The sequence below is a fragment of the Onthophagus taurus genome, chromosome 6 (genome assembly GCF_036711975.1).
Source record: "Onthophagus taurus isolate NC chromosome 6, IU_Otau_3.0, whole genome shotgun sequence".
NCBI lineage: Eukaryota > Metazoa > Arthropoda > Insecta > Coleoptera > Scarabaeidae > Onthophagus > Onthophagus taurus.
The window spans coordinates 6838664-6857193 of NC_091971.1; the positions used below are offsets into that span (position 1 = coordinate 6838664).

Consider the following 18530-nt stretch of genomic DNA (forward strand, 5'->3'; position numbering starts at 1 on the left):
GACCGAAAAATGGAAAAAATTTTTTAGTCAAATTATATGCAACCAACTTCACCCGACAGAACGAATTTGACACTTGCGATTTTTGGGTGAGTGATGGTTTAGTTTTCAAAATTTCCTCCTAAATTATTTTTCCTTTTCGGATCGTTAAGAGTAAATTCGTCTTAGGTTTAAGTTTCCTTACTCGCGCGCGTTTCGTATTTTAAGTTTTCTCGCGCGTTGAAACCCGTTCGTCAGACCTCGATCGCCCTCCTGTTTTTCTAATTTCACAATATTGAACGACTTTCCGTTACAAAACGATGTCTAATTGGAACCAAGATTACTACGCGAACCAGAATTACCCAGGGAACACATACCACAACCGTTTTTATAACAACACCCCAGAACAACCAAGCTACAACAATTCTTATTCTGCCGGAAATTACGTTCCACCAGCTCAAGCTATGAGCGCCCCGGGCGGTTCCCAAATCGACGTTTTACGATCCAATTTACATCCCACCGCTGCCGAATTCAAACCTAGACAATACCACAATCCAGATGGTGTACAGAGTGTTCAGAACACACAAAATGTTCAGAGTACTTCTGGGACTGTTAAGAAACCTCAAAAATATAGGAATAATAAAAAGAATTATTACAATAACGGGTATAGGAGAGGAGGAGATGATGACTACGAAAATGGGGGATCTGAAAATAAAGGAGAAGCACAAAGCGTAGATGGTAGAGACGTTAAGGAGGAGAATTTCAGTGGTCGAGATAGAAACGATAAATATTATAAAGGGTATCAAAATCGAAGTAATAATTGGTATGATAATAAGGGTGGTAGTGATAATAATAGGAGTGATTATAAGAAAAAATGGGGTGGTAGGAATAATTATAATAATAGCAAATTTAATAAAAGAAATGATAATAGTTCAGAAGTTAATTGGAGGGAGAAAAAGGATTTCAATAAAGACCCAAAAGAAAAGAGGGGACAAAAATATCAAAACGTACAATGTAAGTATTTTTTTGATTTTTTTTTTAATGTAGCATCATTTTTGACTTAAAATAGAGATTGCTTGTGGGCAAGGCGCTGGAGATGATATGATATTGACATAAATGTTGTACATCTTTCTGTCATGTTTTGATATGCAACAAATGTATACCTTTACATATTTGTCTGATAACTATATCAATAAAGCTTTCTGTTTTAGCATCACTTGTGCTACTTCTACTATAAGACGTTTCTTTTAATCCTTTTAGGGCCAAGCTGGATTTTGTAGCTGTTGAGTTGCAGTAACTTTTTATTAAAACATTATTTGTTTTGTTCTCTTGTTGAAAACTGGATTTTTCCCCAAAGCAATTTAACTCTGATTGTCACAAAGCAGTGTTGGACAGTCCTTACAATCAACAAAGTCATCAAATAACTTTCTAAGCCATATTATATTCTTTATTGCTTCACTCCGCCGCCGTTGATGAAAGCGCTACCAATCTTTGTTGTCCACTGGACCATAGTACAGCTCCTCTAGCATCTAGACTAACTAACCCTGTAGTTGATTTTGCTGGCTCCCAATCGCCTCCATGATCAGCATCACTGTAAGTGACAAAGACTCCTTCATCACTTTATATAAAATACCAAAGATCTTTTTAGATATTGAATTATCCTCTTTACTCGCTGCCAGTCAGGTAGACTTGGTTTTGAGACCGCTTGTGCTGCTACTCTAACTGCAAATGCTATGTCAGGACTAGTAGCAACTGCCAAATACATTAGACAAACCACAGCTTCACGATATGGAGTACTTCCAGTTATGTCTACGCTTTTTTCATGTTTTTCAAAAGCCATACTGGGTATTGCGATCGGCTTGGCAATTCCTAGTCCAAATTTTTTAATCACTTTTCTGGTATAAGCGCCTGGCTAATAAAAATTCCTTCATCTATGTACTATACTCGAATACCTAGAAAAAAGTTCAAAGGTTTTTCCATGGTTTTGACCTGACTGCAAATCAAAAACAAGTTTATTTATTCCATTAACATCATTTCCGGCAACTAGTCCGTCATCTATGTGGATGGCTAGAAATAGTTTCTTATCGCGGCGAACGTGCACGAACAAGCACGGATCGGCACTACTTTCGCGAAAACCGTGCGCGAACAGAAATTCTTTAAAGCAACTTTTCCAACAGCATGGAGCTTGTTTCAGCCCATATAGCGATTTTCTGAAACGACACACACGATTACTACCGTCTCTGGTACTTTACGTGTACCACGACGTCGAATAAACGAGTCGTACGAAACAGCATGTTCATGGATTCTTCTCAAACTTTCCAGTTCTTAATTCGAAGAAGTTCATTGACACACGACAACGTTGTGTTAGTGTTTCTTACCGTAAACACTTGTGTTTTTAACCGATTTTGCACACTCTGGCTCCATAACCTGTTGAGTTGTTGTAATGGTTTCATTTTCAATTTCAGCAAATCAACGTGAACGTCTCCAAGATCAATTAGAACGTAATCAATTAGAATGTATGGTCTGTTGCGAACGCTTACGAAATACAGATCCCGTTTGGTCCTGCAAACAATGTTACAACGTCCTCCACTTAAAATGTATAAAACAATGGGCGAACACCTCCAAACTAGAATCTGGTTGGAGATGCCCCGCTTGTCAAAACATATATCCAACGATTCCCGAAGAATATTACTGTTACTGCGAAAAAATACTTAACCCAAAATACGAACCAGGAATGACGCCTCACAGTTGCGGGGAAATTTGTCAAAGAAAAGGTCGTTTTTGCGAGCACGCTTGTACGTTATTGTGTCATCCGGGACCTTGCCCCGAATGCACCGTTTCCGTTGCAAAACCGTGCGGGTGTGGACGTACAAAAGCGACGGTTGCGTGTAACGCTGATACTCCCGTTACTTGTCAAAGTAAATGTGAGAAATTATTAAACTGTGGACTGCATAAATGCGAGAAAAATTGTCACGCGGGCGATTGCTCCCCTTGTACCAAGTATGTAAAACAAGAATGTTACTGCGGAAAAGTGGGAAGAACCGTAATTTGTACCGAAGAAGTTAAAAATGTCGATAAATACGAATGCGACGATGTTTGTGGGAAAATGTTAGCGTGTGGGAATCATAAATGTATGTTGATTTGTCATTCGGGAAGTTGCCCACCGTGCGAAACAAGTCCAGATGTGGTTACAACTTGTTATTGCGGACAAACAAAATTGGCGGTCGTCCGAGAATCATGCTTCGATCCCATTCCATCGTGCGAAAAGATTTGCAATAAAATTTTGAAGTGTGGCCAACCTTCACAACCGCATCGTTGCCAAGAAAAGTGTCACAAAGGTGAATGCCCAGATTGTTCTCTAACTACAATGGTTCGATGTAGATGTGGTTATATGGATAAGGAAATTGCTTGTTCTGAGTTAACTACTAAAGCTGATGATGCTAGATGCCAAAAGAAATGCACAAAAGTAATATTAATTAATTTAATAAACGTTTTACTTAAAAAAAATTTTTTTATAGATGCGTCTTTGTTGTAAACACAAATGCAACCAATTTTGTTGTATAGAAATTGAACATCGCTGCTCGTTAATTTGTAATCGAGCTTTATCTTGCGGAATCCACCGCTGCGAACAAGAGTGTCATCGTGGTCGTTGCTTGCCGTGTCCCCGGATGAGTTTTGAAGAGCTCTTTTGCGAATGCGGTGCCTGCGTTACTTACCCCCCGATAGCTTGTGGTACTCGCCCCCCAGATTGTAACCAACCATGTTCGAGGCGAAGAGAATGTGGACATGATCCCGGTCATAAATGCCATATTGGCCCATGCCCCCCATGTACTGTTTTATGTAAACGATGGTGTCATGGTAAACATGAACAGAGATCAACGATATTGTGTTATCAAGATGAATTTAGTTGTGGATTACCGTGTGGTAAGATTATATTAATTTAAATAATTTTTTTGTAATTCGCGACGGTAATGAAAGCTATTACAATACTTAAACGGATGCTGTAATGAGTCTCCTTATAGGATCCGATGCTGTAATGAGATTTTAGTAACATTTTATGGAAGCAATTTAAGTTGGTGATATTGGGTCATTAATTTTTCTAGTTGTCAAAGTGACAATTTGAATTGGAATTTATACCTTGTAAAATTGAAAATTATTAATAAATTTAGGAAGTAAGTTTTGTTCAATGCAAAATACATTTAAATTTGCGAAAATCAATTAATTCGTGAACGAAGCGCTATCGTCTTTGGTTTTTCCCCTAGCGGCCAAAATTGAAAATATCGTAAAACCAACAAGTGCAATTATCTTGGTTATTATTATAGGTGGAGTATTATAACTAAGACATTATATGGACACTTTTTTACAGAGAATATCATGACGTAGTCAAAAAAATTTTTTCGGTTTTAGATATTGAGATATCATGACAATTTCCGTTTTTTTAAATGGAAACAACCACTGATTATTCGCTTATTACATTCGTTATTTTTTTCTGATTACAAAAATATAGGGTTTGACAGGTCTATTTCTTATTGTTTTAGAATAAAGCAAAAATAAACTTTTTTTTTAGTGTCATCAAAAAAACTAAATTTACAGTTTCCTGTAAATTATAACTAAAAATTAAAAAAACATATTTCTGATATTTGAAACAAATACATTTGTTGAACTATTTAATTTATATTTGTTTTACACAAAAGTTGGAATAGATTGCATTATTTCACATTTTTTATTAATATTTAATATTATTATTAAATTACTTAATAAATTGATAGATGGCGCTCATATATTTTTTTTTGTAATTCAAATAAACAACATTTGTTTGTATTCAAAAATTTTCTGAAGTGTCAAATTAAAAATCCTGTTTTTTAAGATGGATAACGAAAATTACGAAAGGTTTAACATATTAGAAAATAAAGTAAATTTTATATAAATTTTTAGTAGAATAATTTTTAGTTATAATACCGTAATTTACAGGAAACTGTAATTTCTTTGACGACACTAAAAAAAGTTTATTTTTAAGTTTAGTTTACTTTATTCTAAAACAATAAGAAATAGACCTATAGTCGAGCCGTCGAATTTGTGCAGTGATAAATCACCGTGACAGATAGGTAAATTTCTCACATCGTCGGTCGCCCTGTCCAGATTCGTCAAAGTAAGTGACCACACCCCTTCTGGGGGTGCGCACTGAGCGCGTTACTGGAGACAAAAAATAATAAAAGCCGCTGACGCACTGTGAACGGTATTCATAACTTCTTATCTGACTGTAAAGGAAGGTTTATTCTCGTATAGTGTAGCTGCGCCTTAAAGACTCTGGTGGGAGTAGGCGGTTACATAACGAAGGAACCGACTACCCCTTTTTTGTAAGTACCTGTCACGGTGATTTACCACTGCACAAATTCGACGGCTCGACTATATATAACCCTATATTTTTGTAATCAGAAAAAAATAACGAATTTAATAAGCGAATAATCAGTGGTTGTTTCCGTTTAAAAAAACGAAAATTGTCATATTTCAATATCTAAAAAATTTGTTTGACTACGTCATCAAATTGTCTGTAAAAAAATGTCCATATAAAGTCCTCATACCTAATACTTCACTTATAATAAGTTATAACAATAACCAAGATAATTGCACTTGCTGGTTTTGCTATGTTTTTAGTCTATTTGGACATCGAATTTGAACCACCCTATACATGAAAAATTTTTTTCATACATTTTGTGTTTTGACATTTCTATTTTCAAGTGACACGGTGTTACCAACTGCTACATACCTATTTCCCTACATTGTCAAAATTTATTTTATTTTTGTTAAAAAAAGGATAAAAACGCGAATTACAAAAAATGGCATAAAAACACGTTTCATAAGACTTAAAGCACTCATTCATTAAAAAACTCGTGGCATCTCCACTCCTTTTTAAACTTGAATTCGTGCAAGTGTGTCTTACGAAACTAGTTTCTTAATATACTATTTTCTAATTTAATATTTTAGGAAAAGATTTACCATGTGGTCAACACAAATGCATCCAACCTTGCCACACTAATTCTTGTCCATTACCTTGTACCCAACCGTGTACAAAACCAAGAGTCGGATGCGACCATCCTTGTGCAGCTCCATGTCACAAAGATGCTCCTTGCCCCGACACTCCATGCAAACAAATAGTAAAAGTTACTTGTGAATGTGGGTTGCGTTCGAGTACTCGAGTTTGTATGGATTTGGCCGGGGAATATCAATCGATTACAATGAAACAACTCGCCTCTAAAATGGCCGATATCCAAAAGGGGCAAACGGTTGATTTAAGTGATATAGTCGGGGGGCAAAAGAAAAATGTTACACCAAAAACGTAATAAAAAAAATGCCTAAAATAATATTTATTTTAATTTTAAATTGTTTTTTGTTCTAGTTTGGAATGTACTGAAGAATGTCGCGTAGTCGAACGTAATCGTCGTTTAGCAATAGGTTTACAAATTCGTAATCCCGATCTTTCCGCAAAATTAACCCCGAGATATTCCGATTTTATGAGAACATGGGCGAAAAAAGATCCAAGATTCTGTCAGCACATTCATGATAAACTATCTGAATTGGTTCAATTAGCTAAACAAAGCAAACAAAAAAGTCGATCGCATTCATTTGAAACGATGAATCGTGATAAACGGGCGTTTGTTCACGAATATTGCGAACACTTTGGGTGCGAAAGTGCCGCTTATGACGCCGAACCAAATCGAAACGTTGTTGCAACAGCTTTTCGTGATAAATCCTGGTTGCCGAGTGTGAGCATTTTGGAGCTTTTGCAAAGAGAAAATGGACAAAGAAAAGTTCCTGGGCCTATTTTGAGGAGTACAGTTGCGCCGAAAAAGGAACTGGTTTCTTTGAGGGTTAATAATACTCGTTCTGGTGGAAGTGTTAATTTACAGTCTGGATCAGCTGGGGAAATAGTTGATTGTTATGATGAATATTAGTATTTTGAATAAGATTTAATTTTTTTCTGTATTTGGTAATTCTGAATTTTATGCTATTATTGATTAATATTACATGGATTAATTTTTGATAAGTTGTTTAAATTTCGTGTTTATAAGGCAATTTTTAGAATTAAACAAACTGTTTTTCTCCAAGAGAGTTAATTACGTTTTATTGAATACTAATCGTATTTTAATGTTGAGTTTTTAAATTTTTCCAATTCAACACCTTCCCAATGTTTCACTTTTAGATCAACAAATCCTTTTTTGACCTCTTCTAAAATTTCTTTCTCTTTTTGGGTGATCCCATTGAATAAAACATCCAAATTTGAATCTAACTGACCCAAAGTCTTCATCCCAACCAAATTTGTGTCAATATCAGGATCGTTATAAATATAATAAGTAGCCAATCTCGCTAAATCAGTTCCATTTTCGATACATAAATCTCTAGCTTTTTTACAAGCCGTTTTAATCTCATCTTGGGCTGGATGCCAAGGTTGGGGACCTGAATTAGATAATAACCCCATATTAAGACCGGATGCGTTAACAATCCCCATTTTTTTTTCCTAAAAATAAAAAATTAATTAGTTAGAATTAATTAATGATTTGAATTACCTTAAAAAATGGTATAAAATCCTTTAAAGTATCATCAACTAAATTAAACCGACAATAACTCAAAACCATATCAATTTTAATTGGTGATTTTTCAACAATTTCTTTTAAAGCACTAACTGGGTATCCTGTAACTCCAATATACTTGACAATACCCTTTTTTCGAGCTTCATCAAGTACAGGTAAAGTGTTTTCGATTAAATATTCAATTGATGGAGCAAATTCAATGTCGTGAATCTACAAAGTTATTTATTTATAATTTGTTAATTATTTTTGAAGGTCAAATAACTTGGATAACATCGATGTAATCAACACCTAAAGTTTTTAAGTTATTCTCCAAACACCAACGAGTTTTTTCAGATGAGAAATCAAACATTTCCTTAGGATCTTGCTCATATCTACCTACTTTCGTTGCTAAATAATATGATGAACGAGGAACATCTTTTAAACACTAATAAATTAAATTTAAAGAAAATGGTTTAATTTGAAAATCATTTTAATTACTCTTCCTAAAACTTCTTGTGAGGTGTTTTGTCCATACCAATAAGCTGTATCCAAGTAGTTTATGCCTGATTTTAAACTTTTTATTAATGTTGCTTTACAATTATCTTCTGAGTAATCTCTAAAAAATTAAATTCATTCTTTTATTTATCGCTTTTATTTAAATACAGGGTATTTACCCATAAATAGATGAAAATTCTGCACACCCTAAAGAAAGTTTGGATACTTGCATACCGGTATCACCAAAAATAGAATATTTCATCTTTTTTACGACGTTTTCGTCGTGAAAGTTAGATACAAAAGTACTTGGCAAAGACATTTTTAACAATAATATGGAAAATGTGTAAAAATTGATATAAAACTTATTTATCTATGTCTGAAGGTCACCAAAATTTTTTGAGGTTCGATTCACTCAATGTTAAAAATACATAATTAAACAATCAAATCTTTATAGCATTTATTATTTATTAAAAACATACATAAACGATTTAATCCATTTATTTTTTTGCTTCATAAACTTTAAATGTCTTGAAATATTCTTAATCGAACATAACTTTTATAATAAAATAACGCATGCGCCCTCTATCAAAACACGTGCTTGACGTTTTTATCGAATTCTACATAACCTCAATACTTGTTTTCTAGCTTATTTTTTAAGAATAACTGTTTTTGAAAAATGCCCGAAATTGAAGAAGCAAATTTTCCTCGCGGCGGTTCTACCATTAAGAAAAAGCGCGATGATGAAAGACCCAAACAAAAAAATGTAAGATATTTTAAATAATTAAAGAGAAAAATTTAAACCTAACCTAATTTCATTTAGTTATTCAGCGTTAATGAGCACCAAAAGAAGAAAAAAATAATTAAATCAATTCAATCAAAAAAAGATAGTACTGATTTACATTTAAACTCGGTTGATTTATTAGCGTACAACAAAATCCAACCTTCGATGATAATTTTAGGCTGTGTTAAAGAAGTTTTGGGTGTTACCGTTAAAGTTCAGTTACCTGGTACCTTATATGCGGATGTTCAAGTTAATTCTATATCAGATAAATTAACAAAGGAGTTAATTAAAAATGAAGAGTTTTATAATGTGAGTTATTTTATTTATTTTTTATTTTATTTAATTTTTTTTTTTATCGACGGGAAATCACTTAAGTAAGTCATTACAAATAAAAAAAAAGTGCGGAAAAGTGTAAAACTTACTGAAAAATTACTTTAAAGTTTCGACGTGACGTCATTTTTTGTGACGTCATCAACCATGCTAACCATATGCAACCAAGTATGCAAGCATGTATTGCAATATGAATACTGTGATATTGGTTGCATACTTACAATGATGACGTCGGGTCGGATTCTTTAATTTTTCCCTACTTTATATTAATACATTTTTTTAGTCATTTAATCTAAAAGATTTATTTGAAATCGGTGATTGCATCCCCGTTCAAATCCTTGAAAACAAAGAAACGAATCAAGGAAATAAACGACTCATCGCTACCACAAACCCAATGAATATAAACCATCAAAGTAATTGCAATTCGTTTCGTAAAGGAATGTTAGTTTGGGGGGCAATTTTAGAAAAAGCAGATCATGTTTATTCGATTGATTTAGGAGTACAAAATGTGCGTTGTATATTGAATATAAAAGATTGCGATGAAAATGATGAATATAGTAAGTTAAAACGGACATAAATTTTTATTTTTATTATAATTATTATTTATTTTAGTTGAGGGGCAACCTCTTTGGGTTTTAATCAAAAATATAGAATCCTCAAACAATATAACGACAATTATGGTGACGACATCAAAAGATGTTTTAAACGATTATGACTCCCCAATTTGTAACTTAGATATTTTATGCCCTGGAAGTTGTGTGGACGTAAAACGCACGAAAATATTAAAAAACGGAATTGAAGTAACCTTTTTCGATGGTTTAATTGGTTACATAAACAAGATTTATTTAGATTCAACGAAAAATGATTTAAATTTTAAAGCGTACGTTTTATACAAAAATCCGATAACTAAATTTACTTATTTTACAACAACACCACCTCATTTAAAACTTCCCCCACCGAATTATCCCATTGGGACCGTTTCAAAATCAACGATAATCGATGATTTTGCTAAAGGCGTTTTGGTTGAGTTTAAAAATGGAGATCGAGGATTTATCACGTTTAAACGTTTAATTAAATCGTTAAAAGTGAAAGATAACGCTGATATTCAAAGTTTAATCACAGAGAAATATCCTAAAGGAAGAAAGGTGGAGTGCCGCATCATGGATTATTCATACATTGATAAAATGTATATTTGTACCTTTGAAACTGACATAATCAAAGAAAAGTATTTTTCAAAAACTGATTTTAAACCTGGGGAGATTGTCAGTGGAAAAATAATTTATATAAACCGAAGCGGGGTCGTAGTTAAAGTTGGAATGGTGGAATGTTTCGTTACAAACGAACAACTCACGAATGTCTTATATAGCGAAAACGTTAAATTAAAATTTAAAGTTGGTAAAAATGTTAAAGGTAGAGTGTTATCTGTGGATCCAACCTCGGTTAAGTTAACGTTAAAACCCGCTTTGTTGGAGGAGCACGAATGTTTGTGTTCGTATAAAGATGCTAAATTAAATAAAAGTTATTTAGGGGTTGTTGTTTTTATTAAACAACACATGGTGATTGTCAAGTTTTATAACGAGGTTAAAGGAATTGTTTTGGATAAGGAGAAAAAGATGGATTTTAAAAGATTTTTTTATCAAGGAGAAGTTGTAAGTTTATAAATTATTTATTATATAAATATTAATTATTTAATTAAGATTACAGTGAGCGTGGTTCATAAGAAAAACGAAAATCTTTTATTATCAATTGGAGAGAGTGATAAAAAAGAAAATATTCCTTTAGATAATGTTATTGGAAAAAATTTTGATGGAAAAATTACAAAAATAACCAACACCGGCGTTTTTATCACAACAACAAAAAATAATTTGCAAGGATTTATCCCCCTTAATTATTTAAATCCAGATTTAAAACTCTCAAAAATAATTATCGGTAAAAAATTAAATATTCCATAAAAATTTCCGACTTTAATAATTTTCTTTTAAGATAATCTTAAATTGGACCAAAAACTTTCCGGATTAATTTGTTTAAAATCTTCGTCATCAACAGATTGTTTATTTACGTTAAAGCAAAACTTAAAAATTCCAACAAAAAAATCGTTAAAAGCAGGTGTTATTTTACATGGTTTTGTGGATAAGTTTGATGGGAATTATTTAATTGTCGATATTTTCACAAAGAACGGAGTTGTGAAAGTAAATGTTGCTAAAAATAGCTTTTTTGATGATGAATCTTTATTGGATCAAGTTAGATTTGAGTTTGGACAACAACTTTTAGTTAAATTAATTTCTAAAGTTAATAAAAATGAATTTAATGGAACCATACAATTTTCAGAAGTTTTTGGCGGATTAACAGTAAGTTTTATAATTAATAATAATTTATTGTTTCCCATAAGGTTTGATAATGCTTATCTCTTTAACCAGTCTCTCCCTGTTACCTTATGTCTCCCTTTGCCCTCTCCCCCAGCACTTGCCTCCAATCCATCTCCTCTTCCCTCAACTCACTGCACTCCATCAGCAGATGGTGCAAAGACTCCCACCTTCCCCATATAGTCTGCAACCTCTTTCCTCATCCAATATCTATTGGCCCTTTCTTCATTGCCACATCTAAACGTGACTATCAACCTCTTCCCCTCCTCACCCCCCTCCATCATCAGGTACTTTGTCAGCCTTTCCGCTACAATTTCGGCATATTTTGGGTTGTCCTCTTTTCTTTTTCTGTTCACTTCTTTTGTTGATCCAACCTTTTGTAGTATTCCTCTCTTTCTCGCTGCCTATCACGTCCCTTTCTTGCCTCAATCTGACTGTAGCAAATTTTACAGTGCCCTCTACCTTCCATCCTCTCCTCAAAACGCTTTGCTCGCTTATCCGCCTCCACCCTCACCTTATCTACCTTCATTTCTTCCCTGACTATACATATATCCTGGAGTCTCCCTAGCTAACCCCAACACCCACCTTCAGTACCTGGTCTGCACATCCTCTAAGAAAAACTAACCTTACTTAACATTCTTTCCTGGGAAATTGACGTTTCAAAAGAAAACTAAAGAAAATCATTTAATTCACAACTAATTTCACCAGACGAACTTAATAGCTTCGTTCAAAGTTTATATTTATCAAAATTGCTATTAGATTTTTGTACAAGTGCAAAAATACAATTTATTTTTTTGGAATACCTGTCAAAGTCAAATTTTTATGGTTTGTGTTGGTATTGCTTGGTGTCTTTATAAAATTTATGTTGTTCTGAGTAATATTTTTAGTAACTCCCAATAAGTTGCTCTTTTTTCTGACATTTATTTTATTCCAATTATTTATGTATATTTATAAAACAAAAATTAAATTTTGTTTTTAAATAACAAAGTTGAAACGTCAGCGTGACACAAGTTGATTTAAAATTCCCTGTTAATGATACCAACTGTCACCAACTTTACAACAATTTGACAGATCTAAAAAATTACTTTTTTAAGCACAATTAAAGTAGAATTAATTGTTTGAACTTTTCAGAGTTCATCTATTTATTTGCAAAAGCAACTTAACGATATGGATTTAATAAATAATATTTTAAAAGAATCAAAAGCGATTTTAAATTACAAAGTTGGTCAAAAAGTAAATGTACGCTTAATGAATTTATCAAATAACGATTGTATCGTTGAAACTAATGATGGAATTAAAGGAATTGCAAAAAAAGAAAATATGTTAAGTGAGTTATTTTTAATTATTAAATAAAAAAGGTTAACCACAATTTTTTTTCGAAGAAAATATGAAGCTTGGATCGATTTATACAGCACGAATCTTATTTATAAACATAATAGATAACCAACTTGAGATAACTTTTAAGCCCAAAGTGGTGAATCAAAAGATTTTGGAGAAAATCGATTTCAAAAATGATGAAGAACCATTCGCAACGATTTTATTAATTCGCGAAAACTTGGCTATTTGCTCATTAAAATTGAAAGGAAAAAAATCGTTTGGGTTTATTCCTATTAAAAGAAACGAAAATGATTTTAAACCAGATTTAAAATTTTTAAAGGCGATTAAGGATAAGTTTCGATTCACAATTTTAAGGTAAACTTAAATTTGAAATGAGTTAATAAGAATTAAAGCTAATATTTTATTTTTAGTAAAAATGAATTAGGGTTTATCGGGTTTCCAAAAGATTTATTTAAAAAATCAATTCTCAAAGAGAAGAAACGCAAATTAAGTGAGGTTAAAAAAGATAATAATAAACAAACAAAAAATGATAAAGAAGATGATGTTGAAAATAAAAGTGAAGATGATGATGCTAATATAAAACAAAATACATCTTGTAATGATGATTTAAACGAATTAGAGAAGAAAACTAAACCAAAAAAACGTAAACTTGAAAAAGAAGATTTAAAAGAACCGATAAAGCCTATTGAAAAGCCTTTAATACCAATAAGTACAGATGAATTTAAACCTCCAAGCATGAAATCATTTTTTGAACCAAATTTAATTAAAGGATCCAATTCTGAATCGGATTCTGATAACGAAACCGACGAAAATGAACGACCAAAAAAGAAAAAAAAGCTCACAAAAAAAGAACAAATCGATTTATTAAAACAAGAAGAAGAAAAGTTACGGAAAATCGAACTTTCTTACGCCGATATGACCCAAGATAGCATCCCACAAACGGCGGATCAATTTGATAGGAGGTTATTGGCGGAACCGAATTCATCCTCACTTTGGATTCAATATGCTTCACTTCATATAAGCGTAAATAAAATTAATTTTTCTTTTATTTTTGTAATAAATACATTTTTTTAGAATACTGAAATCGATAAAGCACGCGCAGTTTTTCGAAGAGCCGTTCAAAATATTAATCCAACACTTACAGTGGATGTTTTAAACGTTTGGACTGCATTTATAAATCTTGAACATCTTTATGGAACGAAGGTATAATAACGTTTATTTTGAATGTCTTGGTATAAATGGCCAAAAAGAATCCCATTGGGGAGATGGCGCATATCGATCCGATTTGCATCGTTCTCCACTCCAATATTGCCGATCGCGTTCCCAACGCATCCAAAACGATCGACTTTTTTCTTTATGTCTATTTGAACACTCCCTGAAATCATCCATTATATCCCTACATTTTATCCTACCCTTATCTAATCCATATGCTTCCAAACAATCCATCATTTTCATTTCAATAGTTGCACAACGACCAAACCATTGATGATTTCCCATATGGGCTCCCAAATCGGTCAATGGTGATCTAAGCCATGGACAAAAAGACATTTTTTTTTGAATATATTTAATTATTATGTCAATTTGTTTATATTAGGTTTGTTCCAATAACAATTTTGACAATTGACAAAAAACAGCAGGCGTTTGTGCAGTTGAAAAATACTGTAAAGTAGTATAATACTGTAGTGGACCAAATTAAATTGCCCCTCAGCTCGGACATAACCATTTTTTAAGCAGAAGTTCTTGCTATAAACTTTTACACCGCTTTGAACCTACAAACGCGATAGAAAGGTGCATCCATAAACATTTTCATAGACAGTTGGGCCGCCGTAAAGGCAATTCAGACGTATATCTGTGACTCCGCACTGATAAGAGAGTGTACCAGTAACCTGAGAGATGTTACTCTATGGTGGGTTCCAGGTCATAGAGACATTTAGGGTAATGAGAAGGCAGAGAAGTTGGCTAAAGAGGCAGCGAAAACGCCCTTTATCGGACCCCCACCCGGTTGTAGATTACAAAAAAGGCCCCTAAAGCAAGTAATCAAAAGTTGGGTGGCCTCAAAGGTAGTCTTACGCTGGAAGGACTTCCAGGTCACAGACAAGCAAAGAGCTTTTCTGTTTCAGCAAATGAGGTTTCCTAAGGACGCTCTTAGGTTTCCTGACCGGCCATGCGCCCCTAAAATACCACCTCTTCCACATTTGATAAGCTGAGGATCAAACTTGTCGACTTTGCAACGACGAGTCAAAAACGGCTGTACATATACCATGTACTAATTGCGTTGCCAGAAGCCGCCTAAGACTCAAAATTTTCGGTAAAGCTCTTTTGACACTTACCGACATAAAGGAACAAGACCTTGGAGCAATACTAAGGTTTATTATGGACCTACATTTGTCCTAAACTTTTGGAGGGCTAGATCTTATAGGTCGGTGTAGTTTTGCTATGGTATTAATTCTATGGCTTCGACCGCAAGCAACCTCAACTTAATCGATTAACATCATTCAATTTTTGTCAAATTTGTTACACAATTATTATTTTGAAAATGAGAAGTCTAAAATAATTAATTTTGATTGATTTTAGGAAACTTTTTCCCAAGTTTTTAACGAAGCGGTTCAATACAACGATGATCTTACCATTTATACCCACGCAATAACCGCATTATCAAGCTCGCATAACCCTCACGATGTTGATGATTTAATTTTAAAAATGATAAAAAAATTTAAACAAGAACCAAAAATGTACGTTGATGTAGCTAAGGTTTATTATAAACAAAAAAGATTTGCGGAAGCAAGGAAATTAAGGAGTAAAGCTTTAGGAACGCTTATTGAGAAGAAGAAACGTAATAAAACCAAATTAATAATAATCGACGTTAATAATAATTAATTTTATTTTAGATATTCCTTTAATAATTCAATTTGCTAAATTAGAATTTGATAATGATGAAGATGAATATGCGGAAACTTTATTTGAGACGATTTTAAAAGATGCCCCTCAACGTGTTGATGTATGGACCGTTTACGTTGATCAATTGGTGAAGAAAAATAAAATAGATTTGGCTCGAAGAGTTCTACAACGCGCGGTGGGTCAAAAATTAAAAATTGCCAAAATGACGAGTTTGTGTAAAAAATATGTTGCGTTTGAAAGGGAATTTGGCACTGATGAAAGCAGGAATGTTGCTGAAGGTATCCTTAACGACGTATTTTCTTCAGTTAAAAGGAAATAATTTAAAGTTAATAAAATAATTTTAATTTTAATCGTTTTATTATTTATTCTCTAACACTCACAAAGTTTTTGCAATAAAAATTTTCTGTACAAAAAAAACTTATGCGATAAAAAATAAGTCTTGTATTTTTGTGTATGCATTTTTAATAAAAAAATTAGGAACATAATCCTTTTCTTAGTAAATGCTTAAGATTCGAGACTTTATTCAGATACTGGCGTTTCAAGCATAACATTTAAGACATATTTTTGTAAATTTTGAAAATACATCCACAAATCACATATAAAATGACAATTTTTTTTTGTATTTAAACTTATCTTAAAAAGTACTTAAGTAAAACTGTCTTAAAAGACGTTTATATACAAAATACTCAATTTTTTATTGCAACTGACTTAATTATTGCCCCCTCTTATTTTAAAAATCGTTTTAATTGCGTTGCGCTTCTCGTTCTGGGTGGCGATTAGCATATTCGTCGACATCATCTAAAAATAATCAATTAATTGAGAAAGTTAATTATTTTTTATACTCACCATCCTCTTCATTTTCTTGTAAATTATCATCATTTTGCGGAAATTTATCATATTCTTCATAAACCCGGTCTTTATTATTATCCCCAACATGTTTTCCTTCCTTCCCATCCCCAACCTCGTTATCTTCCGGAAAATCTAAAACTTCATTTGCCCCATTTTCCTTTTCAATTTCATTTCGCTCATCGATTTTATTTTTTTCAACTTCCGCCACATTTCTATATCTATTATTAATTAAATCTATAACGCTATCTGATGGCGATTTCAAAACGGATTCTTGATGAACCGGTTGTGCAAATGGTTGAGGTGGAACCCCATCGGGTAATTTCCGCACCGTTTCGGTCGTTTTATTTTTATTAACACTTTCGGGAGTTACAGTTGGCATTTTTAAAGGTGCAGCGGCTAAATTGAACTCTTTGGAACCTTTTAAGTTCGCTGGAGTGCTAGTTTTTGCATTACTTGAACCGGGTTTTTGAAGAAAATTTTGAGTATCAATGTTATCCTTGTTGACGTTGTTGGTGTCGTTATCGTTTGATAATAAATTTGGTAAATCGGCGACGTTGTTGTTGGTGTCGATTTGGCGGGATTCTTCATTGGTGATTTTGTAATCGTTTGAATCTAGGGGAATTTGTTTTTTGAAACTAGTTTTATTTTCTGAATGATTTGGGGGGACAAAATTTTCGGATGTTTTTAATGATTTTCCTTTGTACTTTTCAAGTTCTTTTTGAAGACGAAGAAGTTCCTCTTTGCTGGGATCTGATTTTAATTGATTCTCCAGGTTAATTTTATCGTTTTGCAAATGTTCAATTTGACTCTAAAATTAAAAATTTAAATTTTGCTTTAAAGTAAACACCAAAAAATACTTTTAAATGCTCCAAAGCATTCTCTTTATCCTTTTCAATCTTCTTAATTCGCTCCTTAAACTCGCTCTCCCTCGCTTTTAAATTATTAATCTGCTCGGATTGATCATTTTGCGCTTTCGCACATTTTTCTTGTAAATCATCATGACCGGTCTATAAAAATTTACTTTGTTTAAACTTAATTAATTAATTTTAACCGATTAAAATCTACTTTTAAAATGTTGTATTGTTGCTGTAAAGAATCAAATCGTTTTGTAGCCTCCCCAGCGTTTTTCGCAGTGCGTTTCTTCTCCTCATCAACTCTCCTTTCTAACTCTAATTTGGTCTGTTGATGCTCGGTCTTTTCATTCTTTAAGCTTTTCTCTAATCCCTGTTTATAATCTGAAATAACTAAAATTTCTCATCATCAAATTGCCTTATTATTTATAATTTTAATTGAAGCACCTTGTAATTGAGTAGCAAGATTTTCTTGTTCTCGCTGACACAATTCATTACTTTTAGTTGCTTTATCCAATTCGATTCTGGTGCTATTGAAACAGGCTATAAATCCGGTAAGAACAACTGCCGCGACGATATAAAGCAAAACTCGCGTTTTTGTACCACGTACGATCCGTGAGCTGGTCATATCACATTGATTTATTGTGAAATTTTGATGTTTACAAACATTAAACAGGAGTTAACCTCGATTTTCGCGTAAACGTCACTTTCACTGCAACGGGTAAGAAGTGAAACGGCAATTTTTTTCGCCTCGATCCAACGACGCGAAAGTTATAGGTTATAACATTCTATTCATACGATATTACAATTTTTTATTTTGCAATTACAATTTATTTATAAAATCCCGCCAAATAAATTTCTTTAGGAACCGGTGTGTGAATTAATTAAGTTTGTTTTGTTGTTGTAAAATGATTATTAAATGGTGTGGTTATGTAAATTAATCTTAAATGTCAAAGATAGGTGGCACTACCAAAAAAAATTTCAAAAAGTAAACAAAAATCGTTTTTATTTTTCAAAATATAATTATAATTAGATATTTTAACAATAAATTATTTTATTAACAATTAATTAATAATTCAGA

At 32.8% G+C, this 18530-nt stretch overlaps 4 protein-coding genes across 4 annotated transcripts; 2 read left to right on the plus strand and 2 right to left on the minus strand.

The window, feature by feature from the left end:
- The first annotated feature begins 54 nt into the window (after window positions 1-54).
- Window positions 55-7086, plus strand: LOC111427962 (nuclear transcription factor, X-box binding stc). The gene is made up of 5 exons (XM_023063336.2): window positions 55-990; window positions 2442-3442; window positions 3495-3900; window positions 5962-6313; window positions 6374-7086. The coding sequence occupies exons 1-5, from the start codon at window positions 297-299 to the stop codon at window positions 6927-6929; spliced, it is 3009 nt and encodes a 1002-aa protein (XP_022919104.2). The 5' UTR covers window positions 55-296; the 3' UTR covers window positions 6930-7086.
- On the minus strand, window positions 7072-8448 carry LOC111427964 (uncharacterized). The gene is made up of 5 exons (XM_023063340.2): window positions 8219-8448; window positions 8043-8160; window positions 7828-7989; window positions 7542-7775; window positions 7072-7492 (listed from the first exon to the last, which is right to left on the minus strand). The coding sequence occupies exons 1-5, from the start codon at window positions 8356-8358 to the stop codon at window positions 7109-7111; spliced, it is 1038 nt and encodes a 345-aa protein (XP_022919108.2). The 5' UTR covers window positions 8359-8448; the 3' UTR covers window positions 7072-7108.
- A 162-nt stretch (window positions 8449-8610) lies between these two features.
- Window positions 8611-16099, plus strand: LOC111427672 (Ribosomal RNA Processing 5). The gene is made up of 12 exons (XM_023062896.2): window positions 8611-8802; window positions 8860-9129; window positions 9434-9707; window positions 9763-10799; window positions 10848-11079; window positions 11134-11498; window positions 12645-12840; window positions 12896-13205; window positions 13262-13874; window positions 13926-14054; window positions 15426-15684; window positions 15740-16099. Exons 1-12 carry the CDS (start codon window positions 8716-8718, stop codon window positions 16066-16068), a joined length of 4101 nt encoding a protein of 1366 aa, XP_022918664.2. The 5' UTR covers window positions 8611-8715; the 3' UTR covers window positions 16069-16099.
- LOC111427673 (myb-like protein X) lies at window positions 16085-18388 on the minus strand. The gene is made up of 5 exons (XM_023062897.2): window positions 17897-18388; window positions 17664-17842; window positions 17456-17605; window positions 16596-17406; window positions 16085-16547 (listed from the first exon to the last, which is right to left on the minus strand). Exons 1-5 carry the CDS (start codon window positions 18075-18077, stop codon window positions 16492-16494), a joined length of 1377 nt encoding a protein of 458 aa, XP_022918665.1. The 5' UTR covers window positions 18078-18388; the 3' UTR covers window positions 16085-16491.
- Between the last annotated feature and the right edge of the window lie 142 nt (window positions 18389-18530).